We start from the raw sequence: 18,893 nt of genomic DNA on the forward strand, positions 1-18,893 counted from the left end.
GGTATTATTCAAGAGTGGAATGGTCAAGAACTAGTTTGAAAGTCATTTTATGAATCTTCTGCTAAACATTTAAGTGCAAATTGCAGAATATTCATGTAGATTTAGATTAAATTTATGTATTTTTCACTGGTAATATGAATAACTTCAAAAGAAAATATGTTCATTTGTATTTCTGTTACTGTTGCTCTGTTACGTAGTGGTCTGGAAATAGCCAGCATGTACCAATACACACCAAAAAATCATGTATATGTAACCTGTAAACTGATTCCTCCTATATAATTTTGATATAAATTGCATCAGGGAACATGGAACTAACTAACTCATTAACTAACTTAGCAGAATAATTGAGATATGTTGTGATTTGTGACATTTGCTTACCATATTCCCTAACCGATTACACCACTGCAGTCACACTTTTCTACTTAGTGTATGGGTGTGAGCAGAGGTGATACTCGGCCCTTTACTACCGTATATTTTGACTATACAGGGAGAAATTACATCAGCCAATGCATGACATAAGAGGCAGAAGAGATTTCAATTGTCACAATACGGAAACTTTACTAATTGCAATGTTTTGTGTATGCTGAGATGTGAAATAGAATGCTGGTTCATCAGGAAAGTGGTTACAACCAGTGGCTGATAGTTTTAGAAAATATGTTTCTGAAATTTATGTTTATTGTGACACAAAGTTTTCATAAACAGCAACTGTGACTTCATTCACTTAGTATGCCTTGTCAAGTTCCAGTTGTATGGTTCTGCTTAACTTATTTCCATCACACTAGAAGTATGATTTACGATAAATATAATGATTATGTTTTTATTGGGTGCAGTTCAATGATACATGCGAATACTGTTTAGTTTCTTATTTTAAGTAACTGTTATGTTTCCCTTTCCTTTATGTTACAACAAAGGAGTTACGGCCATTTCTATCACACTAATACTGAAAAAACTTTGCTATTACTATTATTATAACTATTAATCAATACCATATGTACTTTGGTTAATGTAAACTTTGCCAATAAAAGTCTGGGCTTTATCAGCTACTTGATGATGCAGCTTCATTTAACACTGTAAGTGATGCTTTAAATGTATGTTTTGTGAGTTAACATTTCATAATTCTCCTATGATTTAATATTGCAGACTGGAATGCCTATTTGCCCAAATTTGCATTGTAGTGGTAGTGGAATCAGAACATGCCGATTCTCACCAGATGGACATCTGTTGGTCATAGCAGGTGATGCAGAGAAGGCGTGTGTGTGGAATATTGATTCAATGGAATGTCTGATGTAAGTTTCACTTTGAAAACATCCATTAAATTACTTTTTAAAAACTTTGTACATTTCTGTTGTAGCATCAATAGAATTAAAAAATGGTATCTCTAATGTACTTTCCCAAAATTGTTATTGTAGCCAAAGTATGGTCTTTCAACTTAAATTCCTGAGATACACCATACTTTGAAATTATAAGTATTATTTAGCGTTACAAATTAAATTGGTTGATTATTAGAAGAGATAGAATGCACCATGAAAATGTTTGTTCATTCACCTGCTAGAAAATAGGCTTGGATTGGTTATTTTATCTGCATTGAGTAACAGCTCGTAACATTGTTTCTGCACTTATAAACCTTTCTTTGTAAGTGATCTTTTATGTCGTGCTTAGTATTGCCACCAGTGGATGTCTCAATGGAGGCAGATGAACTGGCGTGGGTGGAGCAGCAGAGTAGTTCAGGAACCTGCCACGGAGAGCACACCCGTTGTTTTATATAGGCAGACTCACTAACGTCAGTGTTCACTTGCGAGTGGCAGTAAGCAGAGCAGGTCAGTGCGCCTGTGGAGTTAGACCACTACGGACCTACCATTGAACAGGTGCCAAGAGTTATTTTGCGCCCAGTCATTAGCTGCCCATGCCAGCCGAGTACTGAGCTGTTGTCGTGTGCGTATCTCCATGTCCCATAGTTTAGTTCTCATGACATGTTAGTTCCATTCACGAGTTTTTATTCCCCAGTTATTATTGTTCCCCAATTACAGAGGTGCCGTCAGCCTGGAAAGTACCGCACCATCCATGTCGAGTAGCAGCATTGTCACGCCTTCTGTAGATACTAAATTCTGCAAGCTAATTTATGAAAAACAGAAGTCGGCTGACACTAATGTTCTCCTTCCACAAGAGATGTACTGTTCGTGTCAGTGATACCTTTAAAGTGAAACTTCTGAAGCAAGAAGTCAGTTGCACTTGAATATTTCTAGTGTTGATTACCAATTCTAATTTTTCTGCTTTTGAAGTTACTGAATGCCGGTGTGCTTTCCACTTACAGTCAGTACCAATCTTGGCCTCTTTCACACTCTTTTCTGAAGTGTAATAACAGTGATCAGTGACTGATTTGCCATGCAGCAGATGTTTTATCATGATAGGTACCTAGTAAAACTATCAACGTAATAGTGGGATGTGATGTCATTTCCTTCTTTGAGTCATTTAAGTGCTGTGTTTCAAATGGTTTTTCATTTGTAGGTAATTGTAGATAAACCTAGATTTCAGCCGGTGTAATCAGATGGTTAAAAATAAAATCTCTTTGACTAATAAAAAGGAGTGTGCTGTTATTCTTGCCATTTCCTGTTGATTCTTTCTGGGAAAGTGCCAGTTTCTGTGGTACCCATTTTATGAGACTCCCTGAGGGAACGGCTGCTGATGGATAACATCTTTGAGGAATTTCCAACTAACACTGATTGCAGTCATAATATTTTCAGTGCTCTGCTATTCAATAAAATATCTCCACATTCTTTATGTTAGTGCGTGGTTAGCAGTAGTTAAGGTTGTCTGATACAATTCAGTTGTTAGATTCCACCTGGATTTTCATCGTTTAAGGTTGACTGATGTTACTGTTATTTTTGATTTGATTTGATTTGTTCATCCAGGGATCATCTCACAATGACATAGAATTTGTCATCATAATACAATGAAAATAAATAGCTCAAAGTATGCACACACATAGAATTTGTAAGTATGCTTTTATGAGGATGAAGGAATCGTCCCAGCATTTTCCTGGAACAGTTTAGGGAAACGTGAGTCAGGATGGCCAGCCAGAGCAAGCCCCATCCTTCTTAGTATGAGACTAGTATCTTAACAACTGCACTGCATCATTTGGTTGGTCTATACTGTACAGTGTTCTTTGTGGTTTCTCTAAAATGTGTCAGGTCAACGCTTCAGTGAGTCCATTCAAAACATATCCTTGTACATCATCATCAAGATGAGTTACAACCCTCTCTAATGAATGTAATATCTACACACCATTAAAATTCTTCATATCTTCCATCTGGATTTTCATGCTTCTAGAGTGCACTGTTCACTACCTATTTGTATATTTTGGAACGATATATGCCACAGTGGTTAAGTATGTTCTGCAAAGACCAGATACACGAGTAGGTACATAAAAAAATCACATATTCTGCTGCAGAATGTGAAAACATAAAATTACCTAATAAACTATTTCTTAGTGAATTGTACCCAGTTGAACTATTTTATCAGAGGTAGTTTGAAGTAGTCTCATTTTCTGCATGTTATTATTGAAAATTAACCAATTTTCAGTTGTTGATGTTGCACATCATCTGACGAAGCCCAGTTTGGAGAGATAATATGTATAAGAATATGTTTGCAAAATAAAAAGTGCACAAACACAATGGCGTATCAGTGTACTTTATGCTCTGGAGTCAAAAAAGCTGGTAGAACAATTTGTATAAGACACACACTGCATAATGTATCATAGGACTCAGCTCTGGGACTTACTATAGAACAAAGAAACAGGTATGTTTCTCTAGGTCAAGAGTTGGTGTGATTCATCTGCTTTTAACATGGCAGTTTTAGCTGGCATGTGTTTTGAACTATGGTTGCATCAAATACTGGTAGAGATTGGGCCTGAACTACCTCATTACAGCACTGCCAGCCTCAGCAGACAGTTGTGTGGTAGCCATTACCAAATGCTTTTGTGTTGTGCATTGCTAATTGGTTTCTTTTCTTATTTTGAAATGACTGAAGAGACTAATCCTGGTTCACCACAGACTTCGATTATGACTCTCACAACATGAAAATGTGTTCCTATTCTTGCAACAGTGAAACATTGCACTTGATAGTTTATGTTACATCAAGGTAGGCTGGTTATACTGCAATAGTCATGTTGCTGCAGCATCAGCCTCTATACACATAACAGCCAATATGGTTTTCCAGTTCATCTTGTAATGTAAGCTATTGAGCAATAACCTTGTACATAAGAATTCATTGTGGAGTGGCTACCATAGTGACAGCAAATAAACAACTGTATAATAATGCAGATGTAACTGCAGCAAAGTACATGCTTTTAATAACAGAACAAGGAAGTACATAAAATAAGCATTTGATGACAACCTATACCTTTACAACAATACAGTGCATAGTTCACAAAATAAGTAATAACCAATGTTCATAGCTTTTCACTCACCAGTTTATAGTGATGATTGCACAGTTCCATCCAGCTCCTCATCATCACTTTTGTCAGAATCAGTACCAAGACCATCTTTATCATTGTCATGTCCAAAACAAACCATTAGTTGTTCATGGCCACTGTTTGAATGTGTTTGTCATTGTGCTTGACTTTTTTCCTCCATGAGGCTGCATCCACAGTTGCAAGAGCTTCTTGCAACAGCCTCTCCACCTCTGTTATTGTAAAGGACTTGATATTGTTCCCTATGTACATCTTCACATCACTCCATACTAACTCAGCGGGGTTGGAATGATAGTGATATGGTGGTATTCTTATTACAGTATGATGCTGCTCCTTGGTGATTTCATCTACAACGTGTGTAGGCTTCACAGGCATACTTTCTCAAACAAGTGAATATAAAAGAAACTTCATCATACTCATATCCTCAGTAACAGTTCACACCTGTAACCACTGCACTATATGTTCTTTGTGGTTCTGGCTTTGGTCAGTATCATGGAATGATATGGAGGATTGTCCATTACAAGTGTTGTAGGGACAGGAATCTTTTAAAAAAGATTCCTGAACTACTCAACGACCCCTCAATAAATCCAAGTCTTCATGTTAATCACTTGTTTTTTTTTGCACCGAAACACTAGAAGAGTATCAGGAACAAAATCACTGGAATAGCCAGCATGGACCACAATTAATCTAGCTCCTCTTCCAATCAGATGATGACTGCTACTGCTTGGAGTGTCATGCATCCAGCATTCACTGACAAATTCCTCCACATTAACCCACATTTTTTATAGTTCTTTTAGGGAATGAATGTCTTTTTCCAGAATTTCGTGTAAGAAAATACTTCAAACCATAACAGTAATCACCTTTTCTGACAGGACTTTGTGTCCGACTAGTGTTTTATAATGGAAAACCACATTTTTCAGCACCATTTTTTATGTTTCTCCCATTCCTGAAAAGCTCACTTTCTTTTAATGGCGCTAGGAACTTTGCTACGCTAGGATACTCTTTCCTTGCTGTAATATATGTGTCTGTGAACTGCATCAGTCTGGAAAAAATCAAAGTCAATGGCAGTGTGAGCCTGCTTTTTCTTCTTTCCAGAAGAGGCTAGGAATACATTATTTGATCCAGACAGCTCAGAATCATTACAGATCATGTCTATGTCTTTTGCAATAACACACCCTTACTTACTACTGTTCTTGAACACCTTTGTTGGCAGGAATTGATGACTGTTCATGAATACTTACATATCCTTCCTCCTGCTTGTAAAACTTGAGAGTTCTCTGTGGTAACTCCATTGCCTGACTTTTTGGAGGCACACCTCGACACAAATGATTTCCACTATGTGAACAGTCTTTTTGGTGGCATTTTCCAAGTATCAGAACTCCTTAAATGCTAGCAAAACAAAACGTAGTACAACACAAGCATGTGTTAGAAACTACACACAGTGCGTGTTGTTTATGTTAACACAAAATGAAGCTGGCAACATGGAAGCTTTGAGATCACAGCATGTAATGACTGGCAGTAATTACTGTGCCATAACTGGATCACTCCCCATGCCTAATGCCTCACGCCTCTTGTTCTGTGCTTATTAAACTGTTATGCTGCCAAGTTGAAACACATATATCAAGTGCAAAATTTTAGAAGTCTGAGTATATGTCCACATGTTAGTTCTGCTTGCAGAAATGAAGAACACAGGTGCAGGTTGTTTCCATGCATCCACCCTCACTCCTCTGGAAGTCATAATTATAGTTGTTTACACTCATGGCCAAGTGCCAGTTTATAGTGTTCTCATTCTGCACTGTCAAGTTTTTCCACTATAGTATGTTTAATTTTGGGCTTTGTGTTGCCCTTGTGTTATGTGTTAATTGGACAACTAAAGTGTTAATTCTGTGGTGCCTGAAATGTGTTCTTTTACGTTTTTTTGTTGCACAAGTTTGTAGCAATAAGTAAACAGATTAATAATCAATAAAGGCAATCATGGTGAAAAAGTTCATTATAAGCGCAACAGATGTGTTTTTCTCATTAGAATAGAATTGAAGAACTATATCAGTTGTGGTATACTATATTGTTTGCATTTTGTGCCAACAGATGAATAAGATAAACTACAGATTACTGACAAAACTGGTGTTTGGTCAGCACTGTTGATTGTGAACTGCAGTGTGCAAGCGGCAATGAGTTAGGAGAATATTGTCAGTTCTAAAAACAAACAGCTGTCATTAGAGTGATACCCTGATACCCCATTCAACTCAATTGAAATAATTTAAGTTATGAAGTCAGAAACTTATCTCAATGTCACAAATGCAGAGACAGTACAAAGATTGTGTGATGGAAGAATAAAAATAAAGAATCAGGAAAAAGTGGATATTTTTGTAAAAGAATCCAGTAAATGTCTTACAAGAAAGGGAGAGAGACTGTGGCTTTATGTAGTTTGAAGTAAATACCATACAAGTTTAGATATGCTATCTTCTTGTTTGTACATGATTTGTAAAGTAATATATGCATTGACCATTGACAGCATTCCATGAGATACTGTTTTTTGCACTAATTGTGCTGTTAGGTAAGAACTAATGTGCCCTTGAAGGAGAGAGCGGAGTATATATTAGTTTATTCTAGAAGGGAATTACTTAACATTGTTACTCTCTGCAGCTGTTGTTGTGGTTCAGTCTTTAATATGTCTTGGTTGGACTATATCAGCTGTTCATTTCAGTTGTTATTGGAAATACTGCCGATTTTTTATTTTATGTCCTTTTCTTGTTTTGATTTTGATGTCTAATTACTATATCATGCAAAAACTTATTTTAAAAATGAAATATAAAGTTTATACACAGAAGGAGCCACTAACATGGGAGAGACACACAGTTCATTATTTGTATTTGTTGTATGTTTTGTGTAGTTTTATGCTTTGCTGCATTTTCATACCTAGCCTATATTATTTACAGGTCATGTGAGGGCCACAGTGATGCTATCGTAGATGCAGCCTTCTCACCAGATAGCCAGTTTCTTGTAACTGTTTGCTCAGATGGTAACTTTAAATTATGGTGTGTTGCACCTTGCTTGGATCAGTGCCTTATTACACAGGAAGCTGCTCATGATTTGGGTGTTCAGAGTTGTGACTTTTCTCCCTCAGAGGGAATAGCAGGTTGGTTTTTCATTATTAGTTGCAGTACCACAACAATAATTTTGTGTGTGATAATGTTCACCTTTTAAATATATTTTTAAAACAGTGGGCAATTAGGTAACATTAATGAGACTGCATAAATGTGGAAAACTACGAAAACTTTCACAATAATGTTGTACACATTACACAGTGGGCACTGTATGTACAGTTTCTGACATAAAAACCTTGCTGCCAAAGTGACTGTTGTTTTAAGATGACAATAAACATGGCAATAATTGGAATCCCAAATCCAGCCATTTGATTAACCTTCCAACATTTTAGGATGTGACAGTATCTGGAGGAAGTGATATCATCTGCTTGAGCTGTTCCTCTGCTGTATCTGCGTGTTGTGTAGCGGTAAATGAGGGGCAGTGCAAGCGTGACATTGCTCATCTGAAACATTTCTTCTGTAATTTTTCAATGCATTTCATTTGCCTGATGGAAGTATAGTGATAATCTCTTTTGCTGAAACTTCCTGGCAGATTAAAAATTTGTGCCGGACGGAGACTCGAACTAGGGACCTTTGCCTTTTGCAGGCAAGTGCTCTACCAACTGAGCTTCCCAAGCACAACTCACACCCCGTCCTCACAGCCTTACTTCTGCCAGTACCTCGTCTCCTACCTTCCAAACTTTACAGAAGCTCTCCTGCGAACCTTGCAGAACTAGCACTGCTGAAAGAAAGGATATTGCAGAGACATGGCTTAGCCACAGCCTAGGGGATGTTTCCAGAATGAGATTTTCACTCTGCAGTGGAGTGTGCGCTGATATGAAACTTCCTGGCAGATTAAAACTGTGTGCCAGACCGAGACTCTTTTTGCTGTCTGATATGACAGCAATAGCAAATCTGTCCAATAACATTTTTGTGAAAGAGGTGCTCAAGAGTTTGCTCTTGATGCTGTTGGATACTGGCAGCCGACTGATGTAGGCTGGCCATGGACTGGGTGTTTGCAACCACATCACACTTTGCACATGCTGCTGCTCTTGCTTTGGAAAGTGTAAAAAAGTGTAAACTTATTCATTGTTGTAGTGTTAGTCTCTGAGCAAAATTTCTGTTATAAACTGAATGAACACCACATTAAGGTACATTTACAGCTTGGATCTGTATCAGCACAAGTATGTGTGACATGTATACGCCTCTCTGGGACATGTATTGCAACTTGTAGGAGCACGCTACTTCCAAGTCATACATGTCTGACTGTGCTTTTTCGCCTGGTGGTTTGTATGAGTGTATTTGGTGCTGCAGAGCTGTTCAGAATTTGTGATAAGCATCCCAAAATGATATGGAAGACTGTACATTTTCATGTGCTGGTGCACTTGCTCTGTTGGATGAAGAAAGGAAACGAAGACAAAGGAAGCACAGATGATGGCAGTGAGAGTTCCTTCACAAATGGGTTTACTCATGGAGCTTATGCAATGCTATACTCATTAAAGAGTTAACTCTTGAAGATGGTGCTTATTTCAAAATTTGTGTGAGAATGAGCATGGAATATTTTGGTAGTTTGCTGTCTCATGTGGCTCCTCTTGTGTTCAGCACCAACACAGACATTTGAGAAGTGATTCCACCAGAGGATCAGTTGGCAGTGACCCTCAGATTTTTGGCCACTGGGGGTTCCTTTTCCATTTTAATGTACTTGCATAGGATACCAAAAAACTCACTTTGCAATATTATTCTGTGAGTTTGTGAGGCCATTGTACAAAACGACCGAGCGAGGTGGCGCAGTGGTTAGACACTGGACTCGCATTCGGGAGGACGACGGTTCAATCCCGCGTCCGACCATCCTGATTTAGGTTTTCCGTGATTTCCCTAAATCACTCCAGGCAAATGCCGGGATGGTTCCTCTGAAAGGGCACGGCCGACTTCCTTCCCAATCCTTCCCTACCCCGATGAGACCGATGACCACGCTGTCTGGTCTCCTTCCCCAAAACAACCAACCAACCATTGTACAAATTTTATCCCAAGAAGTGAAGGCAGGATAAAAGTAATTAAAATTTCTTATTTGTAAGAACTATAATATAGAAATAATATAATATATAATAAAATTATTAATTTTTTTCATTGTTGTGAAGCTGGCAAATATGCCTTGTCCTATAATTTCATACAGAGTGATAAAATAGCATTTGTGAGCATTACTGTTCTGTTTGATTTTCTATAATTTGAGCTATTATGTTTTCTTTTGGTAGAGTACCATAATCAGCTTCAGTAGTTGTGAACTCTAAAAGAATTGTTAAATTTCATATTAATTTGCCCATGAATGATCAATATTGTTTACATGAAACTGAAATATCTAATGTGAAAAGCACGGTATTATCTCCAACAATTCTCAAGAAAGACAAATATATCATGACTTCTTTACTGAAAAGCAGTTTATATTACTGGTGAGGAGAAGCTAACCAATAATTCATAAACTCTGCAAAGGAAATGAATTTCCAAAAGTTTGCTACTGATGAGATAGTTTTAGTGTTTTTTAGCGATTGGCTTTCTTCAGCCAGTGATACTGATCAAATTTCTGATAACGCTTTGTTCGTAATGAACATAGCTGACAATATTTATTTTGTATTTTATCTTATTCATTCTTATACATTACTTTCCTTCAGCACATTCATCAAATCAAAATTTGCCTCTTCCAAACAATTATAAATTCCATTTTCCAACTTGACCATTATTCTAGTATGGACATTCTCAAACAAATATCTTAGTTTGTTGGCAACTGCTCCACTTACATGGCTAATCTGGTCCAATTTTCTGTTTGCTAAATTTTTTACCACTTTCTTTAATATTTTTATTAAACCTTATGTACTGTCTCCTTCTGCTTGTTTCCATTTTCTTTTATGACTACTTAAATTAGCACTTTTGCTTCAACTTGGACATGCACTGCCACTTGCATCTGCAATTTCTTCATGCTCTTTGCCATTAGGAGTTGGTTTTCGACTTCTACAACTTCTTGTGGAGGCATATTGAAAATAAGCTCATCCACCTCATCATCATCCAAATGAAAAATATTTCTTCTCCTTCTGGAAGTGGGGCTTTGTTGACCTTCAAAAAATAAAACACATTTGTAAGCAAAGTGAATGACACACTGTATTCAAGATATTCTAATGTATTTAACAGTTTTTGTCCAGAGAGTCGATATGTAAATGAAATTAAAATGACTTTCTTTGCTGTTTTCTTTGAGTGAAAACAAATGGCTGGAAAATTCCAAAGGGTATGAAGAAAAATGGAATTTCCCCAGGTGTTTGAGAGCTATAGATGGGATGCACTTTGACATTGTGGCACCACCCAGTAGTGGAATTGTCAATTTTAATTATAAACAGCCCTTCAGCATTATTTTGCTGGCAATTGCTGATGTTAATTCCAAAATAATCTGTGCTGATTTTGGTACACAAGGTCACATTTTGGATGGTGGTTTACTTAATGACAACACATTTTGCAGTATGTTAGAGAACCAAACTCTGCAAATACCACCACCATTTCCTCTTCCTGGTACGAATAGGCATGTACCACATGTTTTTGTAGCAGATGGAGCCTTTGGCTTTGAAGAAAATATCATTAAGCCATTTGCAGATCTGCATCACAAAAATAGTTGACAACGCATTTGTGTTTATAGATTGTTTAGAGCAATAAGGGTTTTTGAAAATGTATTTGGCATTATAGGCTTTGTTTTTAGAGTTTTAAGGAAACAAATGCTGCTGATTCCACAAAAGGCTACAGTGGTGACACCAGCTTTCTGTGTATGTACATAATTTTCTTAGAAAACAATAACACAGTAATTGCTAGGAGATGTGTAAACACAAGGGTGTGCTTGACATTTTATAATGTTTTTAACTCAATTTATATTATACATGTTATTAACTTCATTCTACACTATAATCGTAAAGGAAATATAATGACTTGCCTTTGGTGATTGTTAAATTGTCCCTGGGGATAGCCAATTTCCATTTTTCTAATAATTCTTCATCCTTTAGAACCAAAAAAACTTGCACTTTCGAGCCTGTAGGGTAATTGCCTCTACACCTTGTCACGTAACATCTGTTCGGCATTTTGTCTCACTAACACCAGTGCCTCATTGGTTTAGCGGTAACATTCTCACAAAGTCATTCAAATCACACTGGAGGATTATGTATTTAACATCAGTTTTTTCCTCACTTTTTCAATCCCGTTGGAAATGCTTTGATGAAATTCAGTGACATAATCCTAAGAAATCCTCAGTGTTCATATAGCTACAGTAGTGTAGATGGAATAATCAAATGTTGCTAATCTTCAGCTTTCTACTAGCCTGTGACTTAATCTATTATTACTGCTACTACTGTTATTATTTTTATTATTACTACGTTGCAGAAAATCAGACACATCCCATGCAGTTTGGCTAACTGCATAAATGGCAACTATTTTTATCACACTTGCCTCCAGATGTAACCATCTTTGATTTACAGCCAACACTCTGCCTCATTTACTTTGAGTGGTTAACCGCTCATCATTGTAAAGAAGGAATGGGTTTTATGTAGCACAGTTGAGCACATTTGTATTAACAAAGTTCAAAAATGGTTCAGATGGCTGTGAGCACTATGGGACTTAACTTGTGAGGTCATCAGTCCCCTAGAACTTAGACCTACTTAAACCTAACAAACCTAAGGACATCACACACATCCATGCCCAAGGCAGGATTCGAACCTGCGACTGTAGTGGTCGCGCGATTCCAGTCTGTAGCGCCTAGAACTGCTCGGACACCCTGGCCGGCTATTAACTAAGTTGTTGAAGCCAGAAAAATGTTCCTATTATAAGGGAAATGTGGGGGGGGGGGGGGGGGGGGAAATTACTGGGAGCTGAACTTGGTACCCTCCCATTGAAGGTCTGGATAATAACTACTCAGCTTCAAAGACCACTGACAATGTTTGCCACTTAGTCAATATGTGCTATAGCAAAAGGTAAAAGCGGCAGATTCCATTTGCAGAAAAGTATTAGTATCTTATGGAACAGATCTAGAATGCCAATAGGACCAGTTTTGCATAAGTTTTGAAGAAATATTTCCTCTTCCATATGTTCCCAATGTAAATGCAGAAACTGCGTGTTGTATTTCGTGTGCATCAATGCTGTACGTGTGCTGTTAGGCAAATGGCAGTGTGCAGATGGAACTCTTCTTGGTTTCCGTTTTTCGTTTTGTGTGCATATCACTTACTGATTCTTAATATGAAAAAAAATGTCTTTACAGATGAATGTGCCTCATGATTATCAGTGTCAATACTGATTTTTTATTCTGGTGTTAGAGGTAGAATGTATGATTCACTCTAAAGCACACACTGTTTGCTGAAAAGTCGTTTCTAATCATAGGACTTCAGAAATGAAAAAAGTCAAGGTTTATCTATTTGGTTAACCTCATGAATTAAAATAAAAATAGGCTATAAAAATAAATATTAATAGCTGTTAATTTGATTAGCATTTTGATTGAAAGGAAATGTTGTAAAGAGAAAACTAAGATTTTGCTGAGTATTGAAACACGTAATTGGTAGTTATTTAGTTATCATTATTTATGCAAAAAAGGATATAGAAATGTAATTGAAATGCTAGTAGGATAGGTTGTTGTAATTTATACATACATAACTAATTACAGGTACATTTGTCAATTAATTCTTTATTATAGGACGAGAATATGGACCTTACAATTACAGATATTTGCTTGCAACTTGCGGTGTGGATTCACTCATAAAATTGTGGCATATCACTATAAACGCTTATGAGAAAACTGAAGAGTGTAATCTGTGGAAACAGTTTGCTGGTCATGGAGGAGTCATTACCTGTGTTTGTTTTGCACCTCCTGCTGGTGAAGTACTTGGTTCCACAGCAAGTGACAAAACAGCTCGTCTGTGGAATGTAGTAAGTCAAAATTTTCCTCATAAATTATGCTTTTTTAGGTTTGAGTAATATTTTGATTCAGGCTGGAGACTGTAGATCTTTCCTGACAGATTTGCTACATCTTGATTGATTAGTATTACTTTGTATGATTTGTACAACTGCTACTAATACCAATGTGATTGTTATTATGTTATGGAATTTCATTATTGTTCATATTTTTTTCTTTCAAAAAGTCTGAATATGTTATTGGTTTTTAAGACCATGTGCCATTAAAACAGAGGGCCTACCTAGTAAAAATAAAGTACAGTGAAATAAATCTATTGAATTATACCTTTTGTTGAGATATTGCTACTTGGACATCAACTAGTTATTGCACAATACAAAGAGAAACATTTACTTGGAATTCTCCTCAATAAATGTATGTGGGACACTAAAATATAAAATTGCATTTGGTGCAGTATTGGCCCATGATAACAATTTCCTTTACTCAAATAATCAAAAGATTAGTATAGAGTATAGCCACTACAGTCAACAGTACACAATCTACATCTGTTTGTGATACTCCCACGAGACAGTTCAGAATTTTTGATGTATATTGGGTCATTTGTCCCTCAGTTATATTTTGCAAAAGGGTACGAGGTTGTGGCATCCTCTATGCATCATATCTCTCAAGAGCTTAACAGGCGTACTCTGAATAATCAGAAACAGACATGATGAATGTAATGGCTTGCATATTCTCTGAACTTAAATTTCACATTGTGTCTTGAAAGATGGATAGTTGTGTGGGGAGAGAATTCATCTTCCATGAAAATGACTGCAAAAAACTGTACTGTCATTTTGATATGGTTTGGAGGGGAGGGGGAGGGGAGGGGGTGAGAGAGAGAGAGAGAGAGAGAGAGAGAGAGAGAGAAGGAAATTGGCACCTGAAAGACAAACAGTGTCTGAAGAGATTTGTTAAATGCATTTGGCTGCACCATAACAAGGTTGAATATTTCTCAATACTAACTTGGTACAATACTGTTCCCCCATCAGTGGCCTTTGATATGAAGACATATAGGTTAGTGATGTTCCTGGATTGATTATTTTACCATTCTGCCTGAATTCTTCTGAGAATATATTGGCAATATCATTTATCCCCACCCCTTCCACACCCCGTAGTTCTTTACTTTTCTTTTATATCTGGTTGTCTCCTTCCATTCTTCTACTTATTTTTCTTTTATCCATTTTAGATTAACATACTTTAATTGGCTGCCCATCTTGTTCCTTTTTACAAGAATTTTATTGAAGTGGTTGAAAAAAATCAGCCAACCAGTTGCAAAACAAAGATTTACTAGCCTTTGTCATAGGTTTTGATATTCCAAAAAATATCAACTTCTGAGGAAGTGGACCTTGGTACATCACATGATGATACATTAGATTAGCTGAAGCCAAGCATCTCTTGTCATATATAAAATTGACAAAAACAAGAATCATCCCAAGCCATGGCTGTAGATAGCAGCCAGATTAGATTAGATTTACTTTCATTCCAATTGATCCGTAGTGAGGAGGTCCTCCAGGATGTGGAACATGTCAGAAAAACAACAATACATGACAAATATTTACAACTAAAACAAATAAGCTAATGTACCATTCCACAGCTCCCAAGTGGAATGATCGTCATTTTTTAATGAACACTAAGAGTAATTTTACAAATACTAATTTAGTGTACTTCAGAATGAATGCTCACTGGTAAATGCCCACAGGTCCTGTCAACATAAAATTATAACAGGAGACACAGGATAAAATATTTCCATATGTTAAGTGTACATCATGCCAGAGACAAAGGCCAGGATTTTTTCATCCTCTTCAGATTTACACAGTTGCTGATAGATTTTGAGAATTTTAGTGGTTTGTTGAGATTGGTGACCCAGTAGTTTTATCTTTTCAACCCATCGATCCAATTCTAATTACTCAGATGACATCTTATATCCAGGACTAACTATTTATCAGTGTCTTTCCATTTACCTTACTGGACATCCTTTGGTGTGATATGGCAACAGATATGGAAATTACATTATTCCATAACATTCCTGGACAAATGTATTAATGGTTGTGATTTTGTTGTGCAATCAAGTAGTCATTTAATTTACAAAGTAATGTAGAGGAGTCCATTAAAACCAGTTATCTCAAAGCACATAATATTTTATAGCATCAGCGAGGAAGAAGGGCTTTGAATGTAGAAAAATATGATTAGTGTTAAAACTAGGGAAGGTTGATATCTCAAGAAATAGTTATTACAACTAATTGTTCCTATCGCGAACTGCATAGGCAGGTCCTTCAGCAGACTATCACTTCTAGAGTGGCATCAGGAAGTATTTGACCTACCTTGGATTGTCTGACCCTACTGCAGGTGGCTGTACAGTAAAATTACTTACACAAACAGCACTTGATAATCATTTTCTTTGACATTAAGAAGCTTATGACACTACATGGAGGTACAGGAGTTAAGGCAGCTTTACAGCTAGCACTTCTATGAAACATGATAATTTTATTGAAACACTTCATTTTTAAATGATTATGCAACTGTCAGATACAAATTGGGCAAATATATACATTAGAATTGTTGAACAGATTTTATTTGTATTCATTATTAAAAATGACCTGTTCTGGTTCAACATGAAAATCCTCAGATCTGTAGACAACAGTAGAATAACTAATCAACAAATACTCTATAAAGTACATCAGTGAATACCATCATCAGTATGTAGCAGAAAGTACCTGACTGTATCAGTTAGAAGAGTAAACTATTCAACTACGAGAAAAATTTATATACTACGTCACAGGATAAACTAGTGGTTTGGTAGGATCCACTATATTAATGTAACCCACAAGGCTATTGCTAACAGGCAGAATCTGGTACATCTGTCACATTTGAATAAAATTAATAGTAATTTGAATTAATAGTAATTTTTATTTGTTTCGTGAGAATACTGTTCCTTAGAGATAATTAATTAAAATTTGTAATTTGTCAAGGTTCAAACACATTATAAAAGCATAATTTAAAAAAAAAAATTGGATGGATAAAAAAATCTACTCACCTAGAAACAGCAGGAGAACACACATATAAAGGTATTACAGTTTGCAAACTTTAATACCTGTATATGTGTGTTCTCCTGCCGCCTCTTGTGAGATTTTTTTATCCATCTAATTACATTACATTTTCAAAAATTGATTGCTTTCGTTGATATCAAATAAAAACTGTAATTTAAAGAGTGGATGGTATCCATATCCATGTCATTGCTGTAGGTGTGACTTAGTCACTGTTTGCTTCCTTATGTGATAATTATTTTGGTGTTATGCCACGAGCTTGACCAGTCACCTGCTGACTGGCCCCAAGGCCAGAGGATCACACAAGAGGGTCCTTTCATCGATTTCATGTGAGCTGTGTCCGAAATTGGTGTATTTTACAAAGTACTCTTGTGGTCCTGATTAAATTATGTGTGTGGCATATGTGACTTAGACCAAACCTCATACCTGACAATGCTATATGCAATAAACTTGAGAGTGCCAGACTAGCAACAAGGGGGCTTTTAAAGTAAACCTTGTTTGTAGCATCTTTCCCAAAGGTGGCAAGCCATCTCTAAAAGATCCAACTGTGGCTCCTCACAGGTCAACACAACATGAAAGTTCCTTCTCCCCCCTTCCCAACCTCTTCCACTCCCACACCATCTCTTTCACAGAAGCAACTATTCCTCAATCACTCAAAGCGTCACAAAGCCTTTAGTGTTGGTACCAGCAGCCTTCATACCCTATCATAACACCCCAAGAAAAAATTAAAGTTACTTTTACACAAAGAGTCAAATATTCCAATTTTTATTAAGCATATAAACAAGCAAACCACAATGACATTGTGGTATTATACTGTGCTGTACTGGTGGCTCCAAACAATTGACTTAGTTGGCTGTCCTGTTGCCTTCCCAGTGTTCAGAGGAATCTCATACTAGTAAAAGTAAACAACATTCGTGCTAGCAGATGAGATGTATCCATGAAAAAGCTTTGTCATCTATTCTAACTCAAAAAGCACTTTCAAGAGTATTCAGAGAACGTAGCAATCAGAGATTCTAGATCAGGACATACAAGGCGCACTCTTCTCTTGCGAAACAGGGTAATGAGGTGACACAGTGCTTGCTGCGGAGCAATCTGTTGCATTAAGGTCCCTGACACAGCAACCAAAAATGTTTGTAAAGAAAGCACCTTGGCAGTTCGCAACTTTCCCCAGCACTAAGCGAACGACTTGGTTCATTGATTAAAGCACTGTCTTCTCATTAGAGAGAAGCAGTGTTCAAACTTCCATCCAGATTTTGTTTTTTTGTGGCTTCCCTAAATTGTTTTAGACAAATGTTCAGATGTGATTCTTCAACTTCTCCCCATGTAGTTCATGATGTAATACTTCACAAATGAATGTCAGTGTCCAATGGGCAAAATATTTTGGCAAGTGACTGCATAGCCATCATCAGGTTCACTAATGAACTGCCTGTGTAGGAGCTTTATGGGGCTTTTATATCTTCCCCTTCCCTTCAACATACTGCTCTATGCACTGTTTGCACCCAGCAGTGGGGACACATCCATCATCTCCTTTCCTCTCCCCTCGACATGTTCTGTTCGCTGTTCGTGCCCAGGGACATGGGCTGGCAGCATCTCAGGTGTCACTCTGCCTGCTCCCAGAATCAGTTCGTTGTTGGCTATCTTCTCCCTCTTTTTAATCAGACTAAGTGTTGGTTTCCAGGCCTTTGTAAGGATGTAGCCACTATCACATTTGATCAGAGCTGTTCCCATACTCCTAACCTGATAGATTCTTTAATGGCACACTCCCAGAAGTTAGATGTCTGTGTAAGAATCTTAGTATAGTCATAATCCATTCAATGTGATTCCATCAGGCAATGTTCCATGACTGCTGACTTGTTAGTCTGCTGCAGTCTGGTGTGCAATTGATGTTCTCAGCAAAGATGTTCAGCAGTATGCACCATCTGATCTGTGTATGTTATGCCACATTGGTAGGGGATCTAATAGACCCTGGACTTCCATATTCTGAGCTTTCCTTGACAATATCAAGCAGTGCCCATGTTTTAGTTGGATGGGTGGGAGACCATCTTCACTTGGTGTTTCCAGAGAATTCATCCTATCTTTCCAGATAATTCACCACAAGTATGACACAGTCTCTGTGTGGTAATGTCCAATGATCATGGTGAGCTCCCTTTCCTTTTAGAAATTGCACACCTTATCTGCATGAGTTCGCAACCACATTATAGAGTGTATTATTCAACTAGGGAGCATGGTGGTGGTGCTGCAATTGGGGAAGCAAGTTGTTGCCATGTGCAGTTGTGAGCTGTGTCTGATTCTGCTTGGGCAGCGATGACCTCCTCTCCTAGTATCAAGGGGGTCAT

At 37.2% G+C, this 18,893-nt stretch overlaps 1 protein-coding gene across 2 annotated transcripts in view; it reads left to right on the forward strand.

The window, feature by feature from the left end:
- The window catches only part of LOC126248147 (WD repeat, SAM and U-box domain-containing protein 1-like), a 195,236-nt gene that overhangs the window by 121,496 nt on the left and 54,847 nt on the right, over positions 1-18,893 (forward strand). For both annotated transcript variants that reach the window (XM_049948883.1, XM_049948882.1), the window contains exons 11-13: positions 1,141-1,286; positions 7,405-7,604; positions 13,259-13,491. In XM_049948883.1, coding sequence (XP_049804840.1) covers positions 1,141-1,286; positions 7,405-7,604; positions 13,259-13,491 — 579 coding nt within the window. The remainder of the gene's footprint in view (positions 1-1,140; positions 1,287-7,404; positions 7,605-13,258; positions 13,492-18,893) is intronic.

The sequence above is a fragment of the Schistocerca nitens genome, chromosome 3, assembly GCF_023898315.1.
Source record: "Schistocerca nitens isolate TAMUIC-IGC-003100 chromosome 3, iqSchNite1.1, whole genome shotgun sequence".
Taxonomy (NCBI): Eukaryota; Metazoa; Arthropoda; class Insecta; order Orthoptera; family Acrididae; genus Schistocerca; species Schistocerca nitens.